The 25595-nt window shown below is 45.2% G+C and overlaps 1 protein-coding gene across 1 annotated transcript in view; it reads right to left on the reverse strand.

The window, feature by feature from the left end:
• Nucleotides 1-25595, reverse strand: part of ANKFN1 (ankyrin repeat and fibronectin type III domain containing 1) — a 1012473-nt gene that overhangs the window by 788117 nt on the left and 198761 nt on the right. The window contains exon 3 of the mRNA XM_069202026.1: nt 21220-21414. Within this exon, the coding sequence (XP_069058127.1) occupies nt 21220-21414 (195 nt within the window). The remainder of the gene's footprint in view (nt 1-21219; nt 21415-25595) is intronic.

Below are 25595 nucleotides of genomic sequence, written 5' to 3' on the forward strand. Positions count from 1 at the left end.
CTTACCTTTGATTTAGAGGACCTGCCGTTTTACACGCAGGGGGAATTAGAGGGGTTCTGTAGAGAGAGAGGGCTGCCTGTAGAAGGGGACCTCAGGAGATCTCTGAATTTCTTTGAAAGGTTTGTGACATTTACCCAGGGAGGGAGTGTGCGTAGGGGGTACCCAGAGGATCCTGAGTGTAGCGAGGGTTCTCAATGGGAGGGCTCCCAGACCTCATCCCTAGAGAGTGGTAGAGAGACTGATCAGGAGGGTGAGAATGACCGGTTGGGGACGCCAGTTGACAGGGAAGGCCCCAGTGATAGGGAGTCCCTTGCTGGGTCCAGTGTAAGAAGCAGGGCTACCTCTCATTCCTTGACGCCTGATGAGCTAAGAGATAGGCGGGAAGAGAGGGACCTGAAGTTGCAGTTAGCGCGCCTAGCTGTTGAGGAGAGAAGGGCTGAGGTAGAGAAGGCCTTAGTACAGGAGAGAATGGAAGAGGCAGAGAGGGCCTTTGCCAGAGAAAGACTCGCTCTAGAGCGCAGTCTGAAGGTTCTAGACTCACCAGCGGTGCAGGTGGAGTCCAGTGGTGGCAGCAATGTACAGTGCTGTAGCAAAGATGTTCCTCACATACCCATAGATCTGGTACCTAGGTTCCAAGAGGGGGGTGACATACATCAGTGGTTAAAGGAATATGAGAAGGCTCTGGTAGAGCGCAGGATCCCTGAAAAGGATTGGGGAACTGGCCTAGGGAGTTTTATTCCTTAGGAGGGGAGGGATGCCCTACTGACTCTAGAAGAGAGTGACAGGGAGGGGTACTCCGCTGTGAAGAACGCACTGATTGTGAAGTATGGTTTTTCCCCTGAGGAATACAGAAAAAGGTTTAGGGGTGGTAAGAAACTGTCCCACCAGTCTTGGGAGGAGTTTGTGGAGGATTGCTGCATTGCACTAGATGAATGGGTGAAGGGTAGCACAGTAAACAATTTTGAAGGGCTGTTTAATCTGATTCTCAGAGAGCACCTGTTTCGTTGTTGTTTTTCAGAGTTACGCCAACACTTGTCAGTGTGTGAGCTCTCTGACCCCAGGGAGCTCGCAAAGGAGGCAGACTTCTGGTTGCGTACCAGAGGGTCTGGTGTGGCATTAGGGGGTGTTCCTAATGAGAGTGGTCTAGGTGTTTCCCAACAAGGTGTGGTGGGAAAGGAATGGAGTGTCCCAGGTAGGTCCCAGTGGACTGGGATGGGTGAGGGACCCCATGTCCCGTCTCCGAGGAGAGGGAATGGGGCTGGGCTGAGGCCCAAGGTGCCCGAGATCCCGTCCCAGGCCCCTGAAGGTTCCATGAGTGAACACCAGGAGGTGAGCCTAACCTGTGCCGTAGGGCCAGCTGTTCAGAAGGATCCCATTTTGTCATTAGGACTTAAGCGGGTGGCTGGTGATAGCGTTGCGCCGGTCCTGGTGTCTGGTAGTCTCGCTCTACAGCGGAGGAGGCGGAAATCCAGGCATAGGGTTGAGAGGGGGCTGCGGGCCCCAGTGGAGAACCTGGAGGGTCAGGGGTCAGCTCTGAGAGCAGAGCCCCCCAGGAATGACCTTGGTGAGACCATTTCTGGGCTGGGGGGAATCCAGACTCTGTCCGATGGGCAGAGGTCAGGAGACCTGTGCCAGCCAGACTCTTGTGTGGCCCTTGGGGAAAGTGTTTCCCTGGTGGGGGGTAGGTGTGCCCCCCAGGAAGTCCTGGTGCGCCAGGCAAGGATTCAACCGCAGGGTGGTGACTCTGGGTTGGATGATCAGGTTCAGGGGGTAAACTCTGACCTGATGGGGAGTACGTGTGCTCCCAAGGAAGTCCTGGTGCGCCAGGCAGTGGTTCAACCGCAGGGTAGTGACTCTGGGTTGGATTGCCAGATTCAGGGGGTAAGCTCTGATCTGGTAGGGGGTAGGTGTGCTCCCAAGGAAGTCCTGGTTCGCTGGGCAATGGTCCAGTCTAAGGGTGTCGTCCCTGGACTAGATAGACAGGTTCAGGGGGTAAACTCTGATCTGGTTGGGGGGGCGGTTAGTGTGCTCACCCCCCCGTGTGAAACTTCTGGTGGCTTCTCCCGAGGTGGGGAGATGCAGGACTCTGGAAGTGGGGTTCAGGGAGGGGGAAGCCTGCCCCGGACCCCGGTGCAACCCAAGGGTGTCTTCCCTAGGTTGGGTGGTCAGTCGCCAGGTAGTGATCCTGGGCTGGCGAGAAAGTTGTGCAGGGCTGCTGTACCCAGCACCCTGGCAAGTGTGGATTCTGGTGATACCCCTCCTAGGAGAGGAGGGCGGGATCCTAGAAGGAGGGGTAGAGGGAGGAGAGCCTCGCCTCTAGCCCCTGTAGAACCTATGGGTGCGGACCCTAGGTTGGTGGATCAGTGGCAGGGTAGAGCCCCTGAACTGATCGGAAATGGAGTGGAGACAGGTTGCTTTGCACCAGGGGCTACCGCCCCCCACTCATTATGGTTTCAGAGACCAGAGGCTCCTAGATGGCCTGGGGCCTGGTTCTGGCCATTGGCAGCTAGAGAATCCCCGTGGGTTGGTCTAGGCTGCCTGGGACGCATTGACAGAGAGATCCCAGTGGAGTCAGGAAGGCGTAGAACTGGAACATGCCCCTGCTGTTGTGGGCCTGGGTCCTTGTTCTATCGCCCCAATCAGGGAAGTACATCAAGGTATTGATTGTTCTCCCCTGGCTTTTGGCTGGTAGGGGGTTGTGTTGGACTTTTGGCCATACGCATGGTCATCCCTAGTCTTTTTGCTTCCTTCCTCCTGGTTTTTCTGACCTCTCGCTGTTGGCTCTAGGACTCTGAGCACTTTATCACTGCTGACCAGTGCTAAAGTGCAGGTGCTCTCCCATCTAAAGTTGGTATGATTGGCTTATACCTAATTGGCATATTTAATTTACCTATAAGTCCCTTGTACAGTGGTATCTCTATACCCAGGGCCTGTAAATTAAATACTACTAGTGGGCCTGCAGCGCTTTTTGCGCCACCCACTGAAGTAGACTTTCAAACCTGTCTCAGGCCTGCTAGCGCAGGGCCTGTGTGCACAGTTTTCTGCCACAGGGACCTGGCATCTAAATTTACTTGCCAGGCCCAGAACTCCCCTTTTACTACATGGAAGTCACCCCTAAAGTACGCCCTAGCTAGCCCTATGGGCAGGGTGCCATGTATGTAGAAAGGCAGGACATGTGCCATATTGCATGGCCTGTCCTAGTAGTGACAAACAGCCTAACTTGGTGTCTCACTGCTGTGAGTGCTGCCTTCTCATAGGATTGCATTAGAAATGCCCTGCCTTATGTGTAAGGGGTATTGTCTGATTTATGAGGGGTAGCGTAGGCGTGTTTGGTATGGTTGTGATGGTGATAATAAATACTGCTTACTGGTGTGGGTGTATTTTTTATTAATATCACAGAAATGCCACTTCTAGAAAGTGCGCATTTATCTGTGCTTATAATTCTGGTGTTTTGCAGCTTGACTCCAATCCACGTCTGGGCAGAGTGACAGTTGGGGCTTTGTGCATACTTTTCAGACAGCCTGTACACAGGGAGGGTGGAGGTGTCACCGAGGTGCATCTGCATACTGAATAGTCTTCCTGGGCTGAGAGAAGGGAGAGGCGGGGCACACCTGCATTTGTAAAGACTGTGCCCTGGCCTCACACAATAGGGTCGTTAACCCCCCACTGATGTTTGGAGCCTGTGCTGAAAGGAGAGAGGGGGCACTCCCAGAACCAGTTGTAACTGGCTGGAACCTCCTCTCCCTACCATTGTAAAACACTGTAAGAACTGACTATAAGTACAGGGGAATTTTCCCCACAATTTGAACATTCTTGGAACTTGAAACTGGACACAGAACGCTGATGAATGGACTCACCAGGAAACCGCCATGGACTGCTGCTGCTGTGCTGACCTGTGACCTGCCTGGTCACTAGGAGGAACTGCCACCATCTGCACCCCTTGTGCTGGCCTGTAGCTGGGCCCACCAGCCCTGTGCTCCTTCTTGTTTAGTTGTTGCCAGGGGCAGGGTGCTGTGGCCCCTGACCCCTGCAACATCCCTCAAACCTTTGTGCAGAATGATTTAACCAGGAACAAGGCATTCTTTTAATGGCTGAGGCTGCTGATGTGCCATTGCGCTTTGAAAGCGCTTTTCTTTTGCTAAAAGAAGATCACCGCCGCAGCCCAGGCTGCATAATTGCCCTAGCGCTGTGAAAAGCGCTTGTAAAGGATCACCGCCGCAACCGGGGCTGCTGAGGTGTCTCAGCGCTTTGAAAAGCGCCTTTCTTTTGCCCAGGGAAATCACCGCCGCAGCCCGGGAGCCTCAATGTGTCTTTGCGCTCTTTACGGCGCCTTTTCTGGGATTAAACACCGCCGCAGCCCGGTCAGAGCATCTGCCTCCGAGCGCGAGGTTCGCGCTGTCTCTAGTGCCCCCGGGGCACTCTCTGAAGCAAAGGAAGGAGCTAGCACGCTCCTATCGTGCCCCTGGGGGACGCGCGCTTTTTGGAGCGCCCCCGGGGCACCAGCAGGCCCCACCTTGGGCCGCGATGTTGAGGGAGAGGAGGACGCCTCTCCCTCACACGCAGGGGTCCCGGAGGACTCTCCTGCTATCCAGCGCCGGGCGGCAGCCTCACTGGAGGCTCGCCCTGGCCCCAGCACTCGTGTTGGCCCCCTCGCGGGCCAGGATTAGTCCACTTCGGGGTCTCCCATGGTGGCAGGACCCACGGAGGTCCAGGGAGACCCCAGGGGTTAGCGGGTCCCCGGAGGGTCCCGCGTTTCTGAGAGGGGGGAGCGCGAGGCGCCCCCCTCCACCTGCAAGGATTTCCCTGACTTGGGCCCCCCCTGGAGAGGGCCGGTGGAGGCCCGGGGGGCCCCCCAATGATCCCGGGTCCCAGAAGGGGCCCGGCAAGGACTCAGAGAGGGTGCGTGCCGCCCCTCTCTATCTGCCAAGTCTAGGGAGGCCCCCGTTTTGCGCAGAAGAGCGCCGGGGGCCCCGTTAGTCGTTTCAGGCACGGAAGGTGCCTGCTTCATCATTCCCAGGTACTTTTAAAAGGGCCAATATACCCATAATGGAAGTTCTTGCTACAGACTTTATTAATTATGATGTATTGCCTACCTGTATTTTGATGCTTTTACATATGTGTGCACATGTTCCTTTTATCGGCATGACTTGCTAGTATGTTTGCTTAACTTGCCATAGATTTTCTAATGTTCCTACTAAGGGCGTTGTATGATATTCTTGTGACGAGTGTGCTAATGTGATAACGTGTTTCCTGACTACTGCTTATGTTGCAGAATATTGAGTAACCTGTGTGTTATGTGTGACTACTGCTAGTTTGCAGAGTAACTAATGTATAACGTTCTGACAACTGCTAAGGTAGCAGGATAGTACTGTTATGTGATGTTGGTCTAATAATTACGTTGTGTACAATACAGTATATTTTCATATAATCTGGTGTTGTGTTTCCTTTGTGGTGGGGATATTGCGTCACATGTATGTGTGTGTTGTGCAAACGCTTTACGCATTGCCTCCGGGTTAAGCCTGACTGCTTGTGCCAAGCTACCAAGGGGGTGAGCAGGGGTTATCTTGGACGTGTAACTCCCTTGCCCTGACTAGAGTGGGTAAGTTCTGCCTGGCTGAGGTGCATACCCTAGCCAACCAGAAACCCCATTTCTAACAGGCACCCTGAAAGGAGAAGCTGGCAGCCCAAGAGGAAGAAATCCACGCACAGAGCGCAGTGCGGGGCAAAGATCAATGCGACTCCGATCTGCAGCTGGGAAATCGACGGACCGATGGCTTCGCAGCTGAAAATTGACACTCGCCGGAAGCGCGACTGATGAATCGACGCACGGAGCAGGAGAAATTAAGTGCAGCATCGCTGACGGAGGCTGGGAGATTGCAACCTGCACTGCGTGGTTTTTGGATCATCGTGCGGCTGGTTTTCCGACGCAAGTACCACTGGGTGTTTAAAAACAACGCAAGGCCTGCCCCGACCCGAGAGTGCTGACCGGATCGACACATCGCATTCATGATGAGAGAAGAAACGACGTGCCCCAACCCAGTGAAAGGAGAAAAGACTAACGGTCCCGCTCGTGAGTGGATTTTACGCATTGCAAGCCCTTTTTGACGCACACTCGCCCGTGAGCGCTTATTTTTGATGCACCCAAGGTACTTTGTCATGCTAACAGCATTAGTGTGAGTTTAAAACTACTTAAAGACTCTTTTTGCATTTTTTTTTTATAACTTGACTTGTGTATTGTGGATTTTTGTCATTTTGGTCTTGTTTTGTTTAGATAAATATTTCCTATTTTTCTAAAACCTGTGTTGTGTCCTTTTGTAGTGTTTTCATTAAGGTACTGTATGTGTTGGTACAAATACTTTACACCTGCTCTGCCAAGCTACCAAGGGGGTAAGCAGGGATTAGTTAAGGGTGAGTCTCTTTTACACTGACTAGAGTGAGGGTCTTTGCTTGAACAGGGTTGTCTACCAAAGACCCCATTTCAAACAGATGGTGATTGGTACATCTTTGGCTAGCCCTTTACCTTACACCAAATGCTCATCACTCAAGTGGTCGAACCCTGGTTGATCAAAAATAGCACTGCAGCAGGCTGGAAGGGTGAGAGAAAGCATTCTAAAACTCAGTTTATTACGTACTTTTCAATCATGTATGTTAATTATTGCACTTTGCTATCAGGATTGCTTTTGGAAGGAAGCACCACCAACTTGTTTCTGATTTCATGTTTCCCCGTGAAATGGCATTTTATTGATTCCATCTTGGATGACTTAATTTAGTCAGTCTGCTATTTACTGTGTTACTCGGTCTGGATTTCCCTACGTTTTTCAGCATCTTGCACTATAAAATGTGCGGAAACCCACTGTCATGGCTTTTGCATTGAAAATCAAGAGCACTGACGCTCACGAGCACAAATGTATTCTGGAGTAGATTTTCTAATCTAAGGGCCTTATTTATACTTTTTGGTGCAAAACTGCACTAAGGCAGTTTTGCCCCAAAAAGTTTTGCTCCGGCTTGCACCATTTTTTAGCACCAGCTGGGCACCATATTTATGGAATGGTGCAAGCCGGTGCAAAGGGTAGGCTAGCTTAAAAAAAAATGACGTTAGGCAGTTTTGAGTCAAAATAAATGATTCTGACCAGATTAGCATCATTTTTTGACGCTAAGGGGCATATTTATACTCTGTTTGCACTGAATTAGAGTCAATTTTCTTTAACTCTAATTCAGTGCAAAACTAACTCTATATTTATACTTTGGTGCTAGACCCGTCTAGCACCAAATTTATGGAGTTAAAGTCATTTTTTGGAAGTGGAAACCTACCTTGCCTTAATGAGATGCAAGGTAGGCGTTCCCGTGCAAAAAAATGACTCTATGGCCTTAACACCATATCTATACTCCCATGTACAAATGGTGCAAGGGAGGGAGGAGGGGTCAAAAAATTTGGCAAAGCTTGCTTTGCCCCATTTTTTAAGACCTGGGTCAGGGCAGGTGTTAGGGGACCTGTGGCCCTATTTCCATGGTGGAACACCATGGAATAAGCCCAGAGGTGCCCTCCCTAGGCCCTAGGGGCACCCCCACCCACATTAGGGGGACTGCGAGGATGGGGGACCCCATCCCAGGTAAGTCCAGTTTATTTTTGAAAGTGCCATAGGGGGCCCTGAAATGGGCCCCCATACATGGCACTGGGTGCAATGGCCATGCCCAGGGGACCCCTGGACTCTGTGCTGGCCACTGGGGTGGTGGACATTACATCTGCCTTTTCTAAGGCAGGAGACTTGTGGCATGGTAGGTTTAGCACCATAAAATGACGCTAATCTGGTTAGAGTCATTTTTTTTTACTCTAACCTGCCTAAAGCCATTTTTTGGTGCTAAGCCCTCTTCTTCTATACTGCCAGCCCCACCCGACTAAAGTCATTTTTTTAAACTCTAGCCTACCCTTTGCACCGGCTTGCACCATTCGATAAATATGGTGCCCAGATGGTGCACAGAAATGGTGCAAGCCGGTGCTAAACCTTTTGGTGCAAAACTGAGTTAGTGCAGTTTTGCAGCAAAAGGTATAAATAAGGGCCAATATTTTGTAAGTTTGCGCCACTTTTGTGCCATAAAATGACGTTCATGCAGTGCAAAAAAAGTTTAAATCAGGGCATTGATGCTAGATGGGTCTAGCACCAAAGTATAAATATGGAGTTAGTTTTGCACCGAATTAGAGTATAAAAAAATGACACTAATTCGGTGCAAACAGAGTATAAATATGCCGCAGAGTATAAATATGCCCCTAAATATGGCGTTAAGGCCATAGAGTCATTTTTTGCACGGGAACGCCTACCTTGCATCTCATTAAGGCAAAGTATGTCTCCACTTTCAAAAAATGACTTTAACTCCATAAATTTGGTGCTAGAGGGGTCTAGCACCAAAGTATAAATATGTAGTTAGTTTTGCACCGAATTAGAGTAAAAAGAAATGACACTAATTCGGTGCAAACAGAGTATAAATATGCCCCTAAATGCTTCTAAATATAGTCAAAAAGGTTTTTGACTGGATTAATTTCTCCAATAGACACTTCAAGATTTTTTTTTGTGTGAGAAGCCTATTTTTCAAACAGGAAGGAACTGTCCCAGAGACTCCAACTTCCTGTTCCTGTCCAGCCGGCTCAGTGCTTTGGCCATCTCCTGGTCACTTTTCACTTGGATTTCGAAGTGGAAGGATCGCTCTCTTTGTCTCTTTGATATGCCTTTGGTTTTAATAACATTGCTTTTTGTGACATCACACAAGTAAGTTTACAAACTATTGTATAATGGTGTTGTTTGTTTACTTGGGCATGCACCAGTATTTCTTTGTACATTCATTTGATTTAAAATGTTTATAGTGGTGGGTGGCCTGGAGTTTAAGCATGGGCCTAATTATTATTTATTTTGCATTTCATTGATTTTTCAACCTTTGTAAAGGAAAATTGTTGCACAGTTCAGCACCTTTTCTACATTTTTGTAAGATTTTCAATATTATTTTACTACGTGGCCTAGATTTCCAAAGGGCCATCTAGCCAGTATGCCCAGTATTATAGTCATCAGTGCATGAAATAAATGTTTCAGTGGTTTATGCTTTTAGAACTTCATTTAGGAGAGGGATGGCACTGGATTAAATAAAAAAAATGTTGTCCATTGTTTGCATTTCATTTTCTTTGCAAAAAGTGTATAAGTTGAAGGGTAATATTTGATGGCATAGAAGGATGTGTGTTGTGAAGTTTTATAGCTTAATTTAAAGTTAATTTTTATGTTTTGAATAGATGAATTAATGTTATTATTTTCTTCCGTGTTACCATCATGCCTCCTTTTGGCCTGTGTGTGTGTGTTTGTTATCATCCACCACTTGTCATTGTTCTCCATGCCATGTGGTAAGGTGCCAATTTGAGTAGTCTATGTCAACAGACTTACATGTGTCCTTTGTTATCCATTCTTCCTTGTTCACAGCTGTTATTTGACCATGTAGCTGCGGGCCATTTTGTGAATCCAGTCAGTGTGCTTTTGCCATAGGCTTACACATTTTCTTTGTTCTCCATGCCTCCTTGCTCCTTTTTGTTGTTGTTTCAACATGTGGCTGGCAGCCATTTTGTGCATCCGGCTAGTATGCAATTGCCCTAGGCTTGCATGTGTCCTTTGTTTGCCATGCCTTCTTGATCCTTGTTGTTGTTTGACCATGTGGCTGGCATTAGTGCATGCAGCCAGTGTGCCTTTGCCATACGCTTGCGTGGATTGATGTCATACCAGTTTAATTTTGATATGCTTGGGGAGTATTGTAGTATATGTATACTAAAAGAATATGATTCGGATGAACATTGCTTACATTATTTCCTTCCTTTTTTTGCATTTTTCATTTTGCGCCTCCTTTTCCTTTCCTCACAATATGTCTTTTCTTCTTCTCCTCCCATAAAAAAATCTGCAAATATTGATACATTTTTTTAAAATGTTTTATTTTGTTTGTTTTATTTTTAATTTTAATGTTGTATTTTAATTTATACATTGTACTTTCATTTGTATTTGTTATTTTAATTTCAAATGTTTTAAAATGTAATTGCTTGTTTTTTATTTTAATTGTTACATTTTTGTTTTAGATTTTTCTTTGATTTTTAAATTATTTTATTCTTTCAATCTATTTATTTCTAAATCTTGCCTTTATTCATCCATCCATTACTCCATCTATCCACCATAGGCATACAACTGTGCTACAGAATTTGGTGTCTTTAGGTGTTTATTAAGTCCATTTCCTCCTAGACATCCTGGATGCGGTGCACTGCAGACACATCAGCAGCATAATTCATCTTTTTTTAATTTTATTCAATTTCCCAATGTACCTCTCTTTGACTACCACAGGTGTCTCCTTTAAAACAGATGGAGATAAAGCAAAGAGCTATATCTGTGTGTTGTCTGATTTTAAACAAACTTTTATGGTGTAGTGGTGTGGTTGGAATTTAAAATGTTAGATTAGATTGATATTTCTTACAAAAGTAACCAGCCACACTAATATTGCATTTGTTTTTACTATTCCAATCTCTAACAATGTCACTTTTCACTAACTACATGCTTTTCTTGTTTGGTTGATTTTAGGTGCACTAGAGAAGAGACGCCACATCACCCGCAATATTGCCAAAGAGAAGGCCTATACTGTTACTTTTGAGTCCTTCAATCTCTTTCACTTGTGCAGCTTTGTGCACTGCCAACTTAGCTTTAAGATGGCCCCCAAAGAAAGCTGCTCCCAAGAAAGTGGTCAGTGAGGAGAAGGAGCTTTTCACCAGTAGCGTCCTCACCACAACCTTTCTTGAGAGACATGTGCCTGCCACACAGGCCTCTATGAAGAAGCCTGGGAGCAGCACTCCCACATCAGCCTCAGCCCAAGAGCATGTCTGTCAGTGAAATACCCACTGCAATCATGGGGATGAAGATGAGCAGTGACATTGAATTGGATTTGTCCCTTTCTCAAAGTAGTATCCAATCATTTCAGGAAATAGAACAATGTGAACAGCAGCTACAGCCAGCAACCAACAGTAGATCTTCCCAAATTTGGAGCAGAGCAGGAGGTCGAGCTTCTTGCCGAGCAAGAACCTTCTCTTTTACAATCAATGGCTGCCAGATCTCCAGCAATAAAAAGGAAGGGTATTACTCCACCATCTTCTCCAAGCACGACTTATTGCTAGTTTTTATTATCATATCAGGTCTTCTTTGTTGTGTGTCAAACACTGTTGTAGTAGTCCGGTCCCAGTCTACAGTCTACGTCCGACAAGGACGTCGCAGATTGGATGAGGCTCAGCCGTCTAAAACTGAACTCAGACAAAACGGAAGTCCTCATCCTCGGCAACACCCCGACCGCATGGGACGACTCCTGGTGGGCCACGGCCCTTGGCACCGCACCAACCCCCTCAGACCACGCCCGCAACCTCGGCTTCATCTTGGACCCTCTGCTCACCATGACCAAACAAGTCTACGCCGTGTCCTCCTCCTGCTTCCTCACCCTCCGCATGCTCTGCAAGATCTTCCGCTGGATCCCCACGACACCAGAAAAACCGTGACCCATGCCCTAGTCACTAGCCGCCTGGACTACGGCAACACCCTTTATGCTGGGACCACCGCAAAACTCCAAAAACATCTGCAACGTATTCAAAACGCCTCCGCCCGCCTCATCCTCGACGTACCCCGCAACAGCCGCATCTCCGCACACCTGAGACACCTGCATTGGCTCCCAGTCAGCAAAAGGATCACCTTCCGACTTCTAACTCACGCACACAAAGCCCTCCACGACAAGGGACCTGAATACCTCAACCGACGCCTCAGCTTCTATGCCCCCACCCGTCTCCTCCGTTCCACCGGCCTCGCGCTCGCTGCCGTCCCTCGCATCCGCCACTCCACGGCGGGTGGGAGGTCTTTCTCCTACCTGGCAGCCAAGACCTGGAACACCCTCCCCACCAGCCTCAGGACCACCCAGGACCACTCCGCATTCCGGAGACTCCTCAAGACCTGGCTCTTCGAGCAGCAGTAACCCCCTTCCCCCTAGCGCCTTGAGACCCGCACGGGTGAGTAGCGCGCTTTATAAATGTTAATGATTTGATTTGATTTGATTCCTAAAGTTATGATATAATATATGACCTACTAACTCTCTGTTTTCTTTCAATGTAGTTGACAGTGATGGATAACCCTTTGATTAAGCCTGCAGTTGGAGCTTGTGTAGGTGGGAGTGACACCTTATGTCTTCTCTGTTAGCGTGCTAGCCTGCTACTACTATTACCACCCCCTTAAGATAATATGCCCCCTTAGGAAAGCCCTGCAGTGAGAAGACTGAGGTATTAGCCCTTGCTTCATCGATGTAGGTAAGAGAAGAACTGTGGATTTAAGTGAACTTGTTTATTTAGTAATTAACTTCTACTGAAGAAGATGTTGCTTGTGTGTATCTAGGATTTTGTGGACAAAATAGGCAACGGCAACCATCCCCTAGTGGCTTTTACACTAAAAGATAGAAATGCCAATTAAAATACCAAAATAAGCTTTTGAGGCATAAATGAAGTAAAATAATATATCCCCTTTTATTTTTTTCAACTACAAAACCCACCCTTTCCACCCACAACAGGCCCCCCTCCCCAAACAAATGGCGCCATCCCCAAAAAGTCCAACGAAAGTCCAAAGTGAAATCCAGTCCCAGCTCCCTTCCCACCCTCTCCAGCCACAAGTCCCTCCTACCAAAACAAAAAATGAAAAAAGGGCTCAGAAGAGGGCATTGTCTATTTGAGTTCAGAGCTGGTCCAGGCTCCCCTTTATCCTTCTGAGCACTACTTCTACTACAGGATGATGGACCAATGCCCTGTCAGAGTAGGAGGGGGGTGGCAGCAGTTGTAGTATGGGCCCCTGACAGCTGGCACCGGCGATGTAATGGCTGAGAGGCTGGCGTGCTGCTGAACTGAGGCCTGGGTCGGAGGTAGCTATTTCTGCCTCTTCATCCCCCAGGACCACCTGGCACTGGTATTCTGCCTGCATAGTCTCCAACCTCTGCTGACGCAGATGAGCCACTATCTCCTTCTTAGTGAGTGGTGCTGGTGGACCAGCAGGAGTAGCTATATTGAGAAAAAAAAGAAAAAAAAAGACAAATTGTAAACAATGCTCTGTGCAAACACTTTTTTAAAATTAAGCAGTGGGTGGCACAGTAGCAGTACATTGCTGGTCCCTCTGGACACTGGAATTTGATATGATCATGGTAAGGAGCGTCACAGGGCCAATTTTATTTGTTAACCCCACATGCCCCACATAAAAAGCACTGACTGTTTGATGGAAAAGGATTAAGGTAGAATAACACCAGATTAAAACAAAAAACAAAAAAACTGTGATTTTATTTGTTTTTCCTTTTTCCAGTCACTAAACAGACACTTTGAGTGGAAAAATAAAAATAAATTACCTCTCATTTATGAGTAAGGCATTATGCTCCATGGAGTACAAGTTGTTGTGATAAGTTAATGGAGGCATGCCTGTCAGCTCTTCCGTTACTTTCCTACTGTCTGCAGCTGGGGCAGCTGTAGTTGACAATTAACTATCTTTAATTCCAATGGCCCTGCTCTTTTCAAAATGCCTTTCACTTCGTACCCTGACTCCAAAGAGGCAAGTGAATAATTAATTTGATACTTTGTCACAAACATCACGTATAAAAAGCAGCTATTATTCTTCTGCCCACTATAAATAGATGGTGGGGAAAATGATACACTACACTACAGGGGAAGAAACAGGCTATGTAGATTGTATTGGGCACGTTCTTCAAACCTGATATCAAATCAGGCACTTACTATTCCCAATTTACTCACTGGTCTCGCTCAGCACCACAAATTATTTCCAACAAATGAATTTGTTGGGTAGTAAAGAAAGAAAACTGAACTTACTCTACTGCACGGTAAGGTAGAAGGATTAGGTGGTAGGTAGAGCTTTTGTTTTAGAATGGAGGGGTGTCACTGATCTTTGACTTGTCATGTGCCTAAACTTTGGCTTATTCAGGTACTATAATTGGCGAAAGTCTAAAGGGAAAAATCTGAATAGGTATCAAATAAATCTGTTATGGGAAACCAAGAAATATATTTTGGAATCACTTCACATGGCCAGAAAAATGTGGCAAGAATGGCTTTTTCAACTTTTTTGTAGGCTGGGATGGAAGAACTTAGGAAAGAATAAAGAAGTGAAGGAGAGGCGACTGAGTGGCGAAGGGAAACACGCCTCATGTGTTCAACTCGCAATGCTTTGAAAAGTTTGTACATGCTTTATTAACCGAAGCAGGTGCACATTGCAGAGCCAACTCTGCAGTCACAAATTGACCCATACTGCACTTCTTCAGTCATGGGTGATGAAATGCCATTGGCAGGAAGGGAGTTGATGAATGATGATGGGTGGGATACATATCTGCCTCACTTAACAAATGTAGTGAGTTAAGGGATTAAAACTAAAAATAAAATACCCCCCAACTTTGAACAATAGCTTTGCTAACCATAAAACAAAGTAACTGAAGTTGACAAGAAGCCTGCTCCTCCCCAGAAGAGCTCCACTGTTTATTCATCGAAGAAATTATTAAATCATCTTTTCATTCTTCGTACTATGTTCACCCATACCCTCAGGATTTAAACTTTACTTTATATCATCCAGTCTTTCACAAACATTTCCAATCCATTATCCATCCATTCAGTATCTACTCTTTCTTTCAATCATCCTCTCACCCATCCATTTACCCACCCATGCATCCTTACCTTTCACTCATTTCATCCATCCTATCTTTTAATCTTTTTCATCAAGGCATCACTTTAAACATACACTTTGTGAGCTTTTGCTGAGTTGCAGATAGAAGAGGCCATAACTCAACCACCGCTGTAGCTGGTAAAGCAGGGAGCTCACAATCACACATCACGCAGCCTCCCTTGTAGCTCATGAGTATAATAGTAATTGTCAATAACCAAGCAATATGACTTACCACTGTCTGTCCCTGTTGCAGCTTTTCATCCTCTAACCGAATCACCTCCTGCAGAGGCATGTGAGCCAGCTGCACTCTGTGTGGCTAGAATGAAACATTATACATTTTTTAGATGTCTGATACGCCTCCCCTTCATTTTTTAATAAAAAAAATACAACCACAATACATTGCTACAGTTCGGTTAGCACTACAGTATCTTCTATCAAAAATATCACTCTGGGCATTTTGTTGGTTTACAGTGTTAGAAAAGCCAAGTAGTCAACCCAACCGAAAACGTTTTGTAATGGAGGGGCATAGCTATAGCCTATGATGATGAAGACTCTGAATCATTGAAGAGTAATGAAGGGGTGTAATAATAGTGTTCAATGAAAGATATATGGTGTTTGTTGGCAAAGGCAATGGGACCTCATACTTTCCAGTTGTGCTACACTATCATGGGAACTACTGGTACACTGTATAAATAAATTACACAGCACAACATTGGTGGGGAGGGTTCATGACCACAGCCACTCTCTTCTTAACTGTTAGAGCATGAGCAAGAACATGAAAGACTTCTCAACAAAATATACATGGAGATATTTATTTATGATAATAGCTTATTTGGGCCTGCAAGCTTCACAGAGTACCAGAAATCTGTTCTTTGTCCTACAGTACCACAAGATATATAGGAGAAAGGGGAAGATTACCACCAAAGCAGGAGAAATCTATAGACTGGTACAGAAAAGAAAAAGTCATCAACCCCAAAAAAAACATGAAATAGGGAAACAAAAAGAAAATTGAGAGATAACAGGAATCAAACAAAAATTGGATAGTGGACTTGGAAAAAAAGGAGACTATAAAAAAAAGAAACAAAGCAAAATTAAAAGTAGTATAATAGTGGGCAGAGATAAAAGGGAAATACAAATAATAAATAATAGGACTTACTGGGGTGAACAGAGCCCTCAATAGTGGCGCTGGTGGCCCGTGCCTCCTCCCCAGCTCTTCCCAGACTCTCCTCGAAACTGCCCCTCATCTTGCCCTTGGGTGCTGATGTAATAAATAAAGAAGATTAAAAAAATAGATTAGTGCTACTGTTAATCTCCACAAAAAAATTATTATCACAGACAAATCGCCTATGGTACTAGTATTGATTATCGTTGAGCTGGCTATACTAATCCTAAAATCCCTACTCCAAACTTATTTAACAAATTATACATTCAAAACTAATACACTGCAATTAATTATCTTTGATTTTATTCTCATTTCTCAACCCCCTTGATGGACCAACTCAGTCTCCCTTTTTTGCAATGCGTAGATGCTTACTAGTACTATACATCACTGTGAAATTTCTTGGGACTGTACGAGCTACATAAAAGCCACAGAGAATGCTAACTCACTGATATCCCTAATTCACTATGGTGACAGGAGGACAGAACAATCTGCATTGTAATGGCTTCTTAAATAATCAGCCAAAGGGAACGCCGAAGAGTAAGTTTAGGGGGCACCGAGCACCTGTCTAGCTCAAACTGGATCACATAAAACTATTCTTAACATAAACTAAATAAATGTAATTTACCTCTGAGTGTAAGCAGCATGCTATTTGGAGAAAAAGTAGAATTGTAGAACCAAAACACAACAAATAATATGTTTAATACTCACCAAGCCCCAGAATCTCAACGCCTAGCAGGTCCTGCACCCGGTCAAGGATATCCGCTCAGCGGTGGGTCAACTGCTAGGTGGTGTGCTAGACCTGGCTGGTGCACCCCACATACCTGTGCACCTTCCTACCATGCAATCAACACTCCCACAGAATTTACCTGCTGCCAGCATTGAGGAGAGGTGGTGCTGCACATAAAAAAACAATGCTGCCATCTCTGTCTCACAAAAGCTTGGCCACTGGTTGCACCACATGACTTCACCACCACCCACAAGCTAGGCAGGTGCTGCTGCTAGATGCTTGGGGGGGCTGGTGCCGTTACTCCTCTGGTCACAACTCTGCTCTGCCATGGTGCTGGGTGGTGTAAAGAAAAGCAACAGGAGAAGGAAGTAAGAAATAAGGAAGTAAAGAGAAAAATAAACAAAAATATAAAAAGCCACCAAAAACAAATAACATTAAAAAAATGTACAATACACAGACACAAAAACACACACTAATATAATAAACAAAAATGAGGTGTAGGATAATTAGGAGGGCGGAGGAATTAAAAGATTAGGAAGGGAATGAAAAATGGACCCAGCACCATTAACAAAGTAAGAAAACAAGATAGCCTCGCCCATGCGAACTGCATGGTGCAGTTCATGCACAATTTTGAAAGAAAGAACATACTCTGCTTCGGGTTTGACATAAAACGCAACATGAGCGGTGTGACGGGGAAACTCTGCACTCCCGCGGTAATCCACACAGCGTGGCAGACTTTTTTTAACACTTCAAGGAGTGTAGCTTTACTCTGCCCACACTGACTTTACCCTCAAATTTAATTTAGTGGTTGGATGCAGTGATGGACCAGCAATGGTGAATAAAGTCTATATATTGTTGTAATATATTAATTTAAGAAAGATCTATTGTGAGTGGATGTATTATTTAATTGGATATGAGGGTGGATGAACTCAGCAGGGATGATCTTGTCAATCATGACTGACAGCTACTCCCTGATGTTGCCCAGTAGGGCATGGCCTTAGTACATTTATTCACTACTGCAGAAGAAAGACCGATGGTGTTTCTTTCTTGGGTTGTATGGGAGATGTGTTTCATCTGTCGTGCAACTCTAGCTTCTTTTATCTGTTTCTTGTCCTACCACTGATCCCATGTGTTGGGGGATCATTTCAAATGTTATTCCTTTTCTTCTGCAATAGCAATGTTAAAATCATGTTTCATGGTACTCCTCATATACACACACAGTGTAACTACTATGTAATTTGCAAGTTGTTTTAAAATGTATGTATACCTAAAAAAAAAAAAAACTCAAAAATGAGCAAGTTAAAAAAGAGGAGACAGGCATAGGTCCTCTTGATAGTTCAGATTTGTTCTCAGGGTATCTAGTACCCTGACATTCTGAATAACATAATTTACCCCCTACTCAACTGACTTTGCAGGATGACCTGCTGCCCAACAGGAAGCCAGTGTGCTGCACCCTAATCTCCTCAATCTACACCTTTAAGCTGGAGAGGAGTTGCAATGTAGGAAAATACCAGTTTTGTGGTGATCACCTCCTTTTTTGTCTGGACTGATGCTGCTAGTTATTTGACTTTAGCACTGGGTCACTGCTAAAGAGGCCCCAGTGTATGCACTCTGACCCCTAAAGTTTGACAACATTGGCTAACTCCTGGTTGGCAACCTTAGAGTTTCTATAAGTCAATAGCATATGGTCGAAAAATACACCCATGGCATGAAAAGTTGTGCCGCCTCTGGACTGCAGCACTTATTGTGCCATCCACAAAGGAAAACATGGCTTCAGGCCAACCATTGTAGTCTGACTACAGCCATATAAAATATACAGTGCAGCCTGATAAAATAACCCTTTTCACAGGTAAAAACCTCCCTTTTTAGTACTAGTAAGCCAACCCTATGTAGGTATGTATGTATGTATGTAGGTATGCCTTGTGGCATAAAAGACAGAGGTCATGATAGTTAAAAGTGGGACATGTAGAAAATGTATGTTACCATGTGCCTCTAGTAACAAGGTCCTGGTAAAATTCTACTATCCAATCCAAACTATTTTCTCACATTCTCCATCTCATTTTGCAGCACTTCTTTGCTTTACTGTTAAATTACCCAGCCCCTGTTTCAAGAATGATTCTATTAATATTGTGGCCTGTCTTACATCCAGTATTGGTACTACATCTCTTTGAAACATTTCTGAGTGGCGTAGAGTCTCTCATGAGAGCACGCAAATCTATTACACCCTTCAATAATTTTGTCTAAATCACAGACACTCAGGAGTACTCTGAGTTTGTGAGAGATATACTGACTCGTGTAATTGTAAAGATTCTCCTGGACCCACAAGTTTTTATGTGAAACTCACAGGATGTACGAGGATCAAGCAGACTCTCTAATAAACTCACAGACTATCCTTGATGCACAGAACAGTGTGGTCAAAGCTGGATCGCTTAAACAAACACACAGTTTTTACGTGATATTCAGACCCTCTGAGATGCCCACAGATTTCAATGGTCATCAACAACTCACTGGTACTGTGAAGGGTACTATGGGAGACCTTAAATACTCCGAATGACAAACTGAGTGCCTTGGTAGTAGAGACTATAAAAGAGAATAAAAATGGCAAATACATTTTCATCATAGCATTTCTAAACCTTCAATAATTGAAAGGAATGTACACAAAGGTATCTTTACATCACCTACTTATCAGAAGTGTAAGTACATATTATTACAAAACCTCTGCAATTCCTTGAGGGAAGTTACATTAACACTGCAATGGAAAACCTAAAAGTTCCCTAATGCCCCAGTTATGCAGCTAGATAATTTTATTCTCCTCCAATACACTGTTCATAACCCCGTACATGTCATCACACATAGGCCCTCATTATGAACACGGCGGTCGAAACCTCTGTGTTTATGCTGGCGGTCAAACCACTGACCGCCAGCGTCCCCAGATCCCCACCGGCCGTATAATGTACATTCCTGTGGGCCGGTGGGCAGAAACATTGTTTCCGACCGCCGGCCCACAGGAATGCCTGACCAGGATATTGATGGCGGCTCCACATGGAGCCGCCACCAATGCCTCTGCGTGGCGGGTGCAGCTGCACCCGTCGCGCAGATCACTGCCCAAAAATCAGGCAGTGACCTGCTCGATGGGGTACTGCACAGGGGCCCCTGCACTGCCCATGCCAAGTGCATGGGCAGTGCAGGGGCCCCCAGAGGTGCCCCGGTGCACCCCTTCACCAGCCTTTTCCTGGTGGGGAAACCCGCCAGGGAAAGGCTGGAGGCTGAGGAATCATTTCCCGAGGGGCAGCACCGCTGCATTGTCAGATAATGATTCCGACCACCGCCAGGCTGCCGGAGGGTGTTGTTTATGTGGCGGTGTGGCCCGCCATGCCGGCTGGTGGGTTTACCCACCACCGCCAATGTCCAAATGACCACCATAATATCACAGAGGATAACTTAAGATCTCACATATGGGTTGATGAATTACAACATCACATACATGGAATTGCAGAGAAAAATAGACATGTTTTAATACAGCATCATAAAAAGCAAAATGTGAAATTGAATATTTTAAAATGTTCTGTAAATATGAAGAAACGTGAAATTGGAGGCTGAGGGTCTCATTATGACCCTGGTGGTCATGAGACTGCCAGTGTCACGGTCGTGGCCAGACCGCTGCCAAAGCGGCGGTCCGAACGCCACATTACGACTGTGGCAAAAGCACCACGGTTGGAACTCCTGCACCACCGGGTTGCTGCCAGTCGACAGCCTAGCAGTCTTGGGGGTTGTAATGTGCCATGGCAGCGCTGCTTGCAGCACTGCCTTGGGGATTATGATGCCCCTTTCTGCCAGCCTTTGCATGGCGGTAGCCCCACCATGGGCAGTGCAGGGGGCCAGGGCCTCCATGGACAGCACTGTCGTGCTTTCCACTGCCCGAATTATGGGCAGTGGAAAGCACGACGGGTGCTCTTGCACCCACTGCACTGCCACATTGGTGCTGGCTTACTTACGAGCTGACGTCAATGTTAAGGCCCTGTTCATCACAGGACCGGCCGGCGGAAACACAAACCCTGCGGAGAACTCCTAATAGGGCTGGCGGTGTTCAGGCCACACAGGTGGCCTGATGGCGGTACGAGTAATGAGGGCCTAAATATTAACTCAGTATTCTCAGATTGATCAGTGGGATCTATGCAAGTGCATGAAACACAATATAAAATGGAGGATGAAGTGGCCTCAGTTGAATTTAAAAATGCTCCAAACGTCCAATTAAAATTTAAATGTTTCTTTTTCTATGTTTGTGAATTAAAGAGTTATTTCATCCGATGTGCATTCATTTTATGAATGCTTGTTTCAGTTTTTTTTGGTGTATCGTTTGGTTCAAATCATTGAAAATGCTTAGGCCGGAGTACCCCGCTTCCAGTAACGACTCAGTGGTGGTCCACAGATTCCTAAAATGGGTCAGAGAGGGTCCCCGCGTTCAAGTACTGAATAAGTGGGGGTCCACAGCCAAAGATGTCAAACTGGTGAGAACCACTCATTTAGGCTTTACAATCACAAATATAGGGCCTCGTATTATTCCTGCTCTTATCGTTTTTACTTATGCTTACTGGAATGTTCAAAGCCTGTTTTCATCCGCTTGTACAACCGGTATCTCCACTCCCAGGACTTAAGCTGTTTCTCTTTGTCCGAGTTCTCCATAGAGACACGTTCACTCAACACTTGGGCAGAGAGTTCGCTAACTCTCTGTTGTGCTTCTTGGACCAAACTGTTGAGATGCATTGATCTACTTTCCAGACTTAAAACTGTGAAAGAAAAAAAAAGCAGATGTAAATATTATTTTAAAATGGAGACATTGGATACATTCCGTAATCAACAAGCCTATGTCATAAAACACAATTATAAAAATATTTAATTCACACTCTCTTCTATGGAAGATACAACAGTGGGCAAATTCTAAAACAATTCCATTGGCATTTTTTAACACCTGCACAACTTATGCTTTGCATAAATACCGATAGATATTTTTGGAATTTCTACTTTTTTTCTTTATATAAACCGCTCATTCATAACTGCATCACTTCCAACACACAACTTGCAAATATCTAATTGGTTTGTTACAGTCTGCCCCTCTTTTAAACCCCTTGAGGACCGCACTCTGAAAGGCCTGGCGTTAAGTTCCATACTCCCCCTTCCCTCTTATGGAGTTACAGATACCAGAAGCATCTGTAGCTGTAGTGCAGGAAAACTATCAGTTACTACGATGTGTACCCCCAGGGTATGTTCAACTGAAGTATCCGGATGGAATGTACAGGTTCTGCAGAGTTACTGCGGATTTCTTAATTACGATGTGGTTGGTAACTGCCATTAAAGGACCCTCGAATCACCACGGCACTTGGAATGAGGAATGAATGGTAGGTTCCTGCAAGTGTATTTCATTTCTTTTTTTAAATGCACTTAGAATCATTTAAAGAATACTAATAGGTAAAACATTTGCCGTTTGAGAACGCTTTAAAATACATTTAACGGGATGATTAATATATCTTTTAAGAACCTGCTCGAGCTTTCGTACTATTAAATTATTTAAAACAATCATTGACAAAACCATTAGGTCTGGCGGTGGCAGCCAGCCTATTGGAATTTCTTGTTTTGTTATGGGTTAAGCAAACCTTTATTGTTCGGGAACTACCAGGGCCTCGTTAAAAATGTTTTGGTCTCCTAAAAGCACACATTGTTATGGTACTTCCAGGCACTGACAGGAACTATTTTGTTTGTGGGTGTGCTCCTTGTGAAACAGCCAATGTTGAAGTGTGCTGCCCCTTGATGCATGCTGGACTGGCTTGAGGAGGAATGTGAATGACCCAGCCACAGACTAGATGATGAAGTATGTCTGAAAACCTTTGAGTAACTAGGTCATACTAATAATTTTAGTATAATCAAGGTTTTCACTAACACAGACTTAAAACAAGAAGAAGGGGAGAGAAGAGAACAGGAGGGGAAGGGAAGGAAAAAAATGGAAGAAAAGGGGAAGGAAAGAAAGAAAAGGCTAGAAAGAAAAAAGAAAGGGAAAAAAGGAAATAAGGAAAGAAAGAAATGAAAGAAAAAAGAAGGAAGGAATAAGAAAGAAGAGGAAACAAAGGAAAGATAGAGGAAAAATGAATGAAATGGGAGAAATACACGACATCGAAAAGAAAGAAGCAAAGTAGGAAAGAAAAAAGTAATGAAGAAAAGAAATGAAAGAAAGAAAGAAAGAATGAAAGAAAAGAAAATGAAGAACAAAGAAAAGAATAAGGAAGGAGTGAAAGAAGGAATGAAAGCAGGGGTATTAGCTTACATTTAAAGTTCATGTGAGCTGCTAGTGTGGTGTGAAAAAGAAGCAGTCAGATAACGTTCACTTCAGAAAGAATTTCCAACAGCATTGACAGGAGACAGGAACTGATGAAGCTGAACTATGCCCTCTGCTCAGATCTGGTAGAAAGTGTCCTCCTACCACATCAACCTCCAAGCATAAAAGTAACAGCAAACTAAAAATAAAGTAAAAAGGAAAATACAGACACTGAACAAAACTGTGTTGTTTGTGGACATGATCCTTGTGAAAAGGCTAAGGCCCGTATTTATACTCCGTTTGCGCCGAATTAGCGTCGTTTTTTTCGACGCAAATTCGGCGCAAAACTAACGCCATATTTATACTTTGGCGTTAGACGCATCTAGCGCCAAAGTATGAGTAAAGAGCGTCATTTTTTTGCGTGAACGCCTTCCTTGCGTTAATGAGATGCAAGGAAGGCGTTCCCGTCTAAAAAAATGACGGCGACGCAAATGCGTCGTATTTATACTCCCGGGCAAAAATCACGCCCGGGAGGTGGCGGGTCAAAAAACCCCGCATTTGCGCCACTATTTAACGCCTGGGTCAGGGTAGGCGTTAAGGGGCCTGTGGGCTCAAAATGAGCCCACTGGTGCCCTCCCCTGCCCCCAGGGACCCCCCCTGCCACCCCTGCCCACCCCAGGAGGACACCCAAGGATGGAGGGACCCACCCCAGGGACATTCAGGTAAGTTCAGGTAAGTATAATTTTTTACATTTTTTTTTTTTTTTTGGGTGGCATAGGGGGGCCTTATTTGTGCCCCCCTACATGCCACTATGCCCAATGACCATGCCCAGGGGACATAAGTCCCCTGGGCATGGCCATTGGGCAAGGGGGCATGACTCCTGTCTTTACTAAGACAGGAGTCATTTAAATGGTGTCTGGGCGTCGAAAATAATGGCGCAAATCGGGTTGAGGCGATTTTTTTGCCTCAACCTGACTTGCCCCATTTTAAGACGCCCTAACGCCATTTTCCCCCTACGCCGGCGCTGCCTGGTCTACGTGGTTTTTTTCCACGCACACCAGGCAGCGCCGGTCTGCTAGCGCCGGCTAACGCCATTCCATAAATACGGCGCCCGCATGGCGCTTCAGAATGGCGTTAGACGGCGCTAAATTTTTTGACGCTAAACTGCGTTAGCGCAGTTTAGCGTCAAAAAGTATAAATATGGGCCTAAATGTTGACACTCAAAGTGAAGTTAGCCAGTGGTTTAAGTATGTTGACTTAATTATCACATGTTGCTAGTAGATGGAAACAAAATGTGAATGACACAACAACAGACCAATGGATGAAGAGAAGTGGCTGAAAGCCCCCTTAAGGGGACTTATTGTGCATGTAATTTTAATTTAATAAAATAAAAAGGTCTTGGATAACACAGACCTAAACATTACACAATGATAACCAAAAAGGGAAAACCCTGTTTGAGTGTGTTCAGTATTTTTCAACGTATATGCTTGAACATTATTTAGCCTTTAAATTCCTCACAACCTTTTCAAGAGCCATATTTCTTCTAACAAGAACATAAAAATAATGCATAATGAAAATGTTAGCTTTGTATGAAATGGAACATCCACAGAAGTATAGCTTTCCTACAATCAGCTAAATAGGCAGTTTGATATAGAAATACATGCTAAAATAAGCTTTGGTAGAAGAACAAAAATATCAGTTTTAAGTAAGGATTGGTCTTAAATATATTTTCAAAATGGGAAAAAGTCTGTAAAAGAAGAGGCCAAGCAAGAGGACTTAATTTGTCCATCACCCAATTGCACAATAAGGGACTTCACCTGATTTCCCTTCATCCAACTCCACAGGAAATAACATCACTGGACTTCTACCATACATCTGCACAGGCAGTGCTATCACCTGTTTTCCCAACATCCATCTGCACAGAAAATGGCATCTCTGGCTTCCCTCCAAAAAGTTCTTTAAAAGAAGACACCAAGCAAGAGGACTTCCTTTCCCATCACCCATCTTCAATAAATGGAGACTTAAGTGCAGACATGCTGCTGGTGCGCCAAAGGTAATCCTGTCTGATCCTATCTGTACCCCACCCATGCCCAGCATTAGGAGCCCTAGGCCTCCTCCCTCCCGCCCACAACCCTCCATGCCCTGAAAATAGGTAATATCTCCCCGTGCTACTGCTGCGCCTCACCACCCAACACTAAACGTGTGTTCTCCTGCATCACCTGCCATTTCACAAGCACCCTCCCGCACCAGCTCATTTCCAACATGCACCCAACACATTCATAACCATGACCACACATACCAGACCTCCACTACGCCGTACCTCTCCCTGTCCTGTTCTACATATTTCTCAAAACTAACTCCCTCACTATTCACACCACTGAAATATGGGATCCGCGACATGGCCATTCACCACACCTTCCCTTCCCGACTGAAACCAGTCTGACTCCCTCGTCATGCATTGTCATTACCACATCAGCCTCCTTGGATACAAAATCACAAGACAGAACAGGACAAACAGTCCCAGAGGCAGAATTGTATTATCTTTAAATAATCCATTCAATTTTCCACCACCTTGGAACTCACTGTTGTGTAGCCATATTAGCTATAGTTTTATATACATTATTTTAGCAAACTAGGCCTGCCGCTGTGCACTTTAACCTA

The sequence above is a fragment of the Pleurodeles waltl genome, chromosome 7 (genome assembly GCF_031143425.1).
Source record: "Pleurodeles waltl isolate 20211129_DDA chromosome 7, aPleWal1.hap1.20221129, whole genome shotgun sequence".
Lineage (NCBI taxonomy): Eukaryota > Metazoa > Chordata > Amphibia > Caudata > Salamandridae > Pleurodeles > Pleurodeles waltl.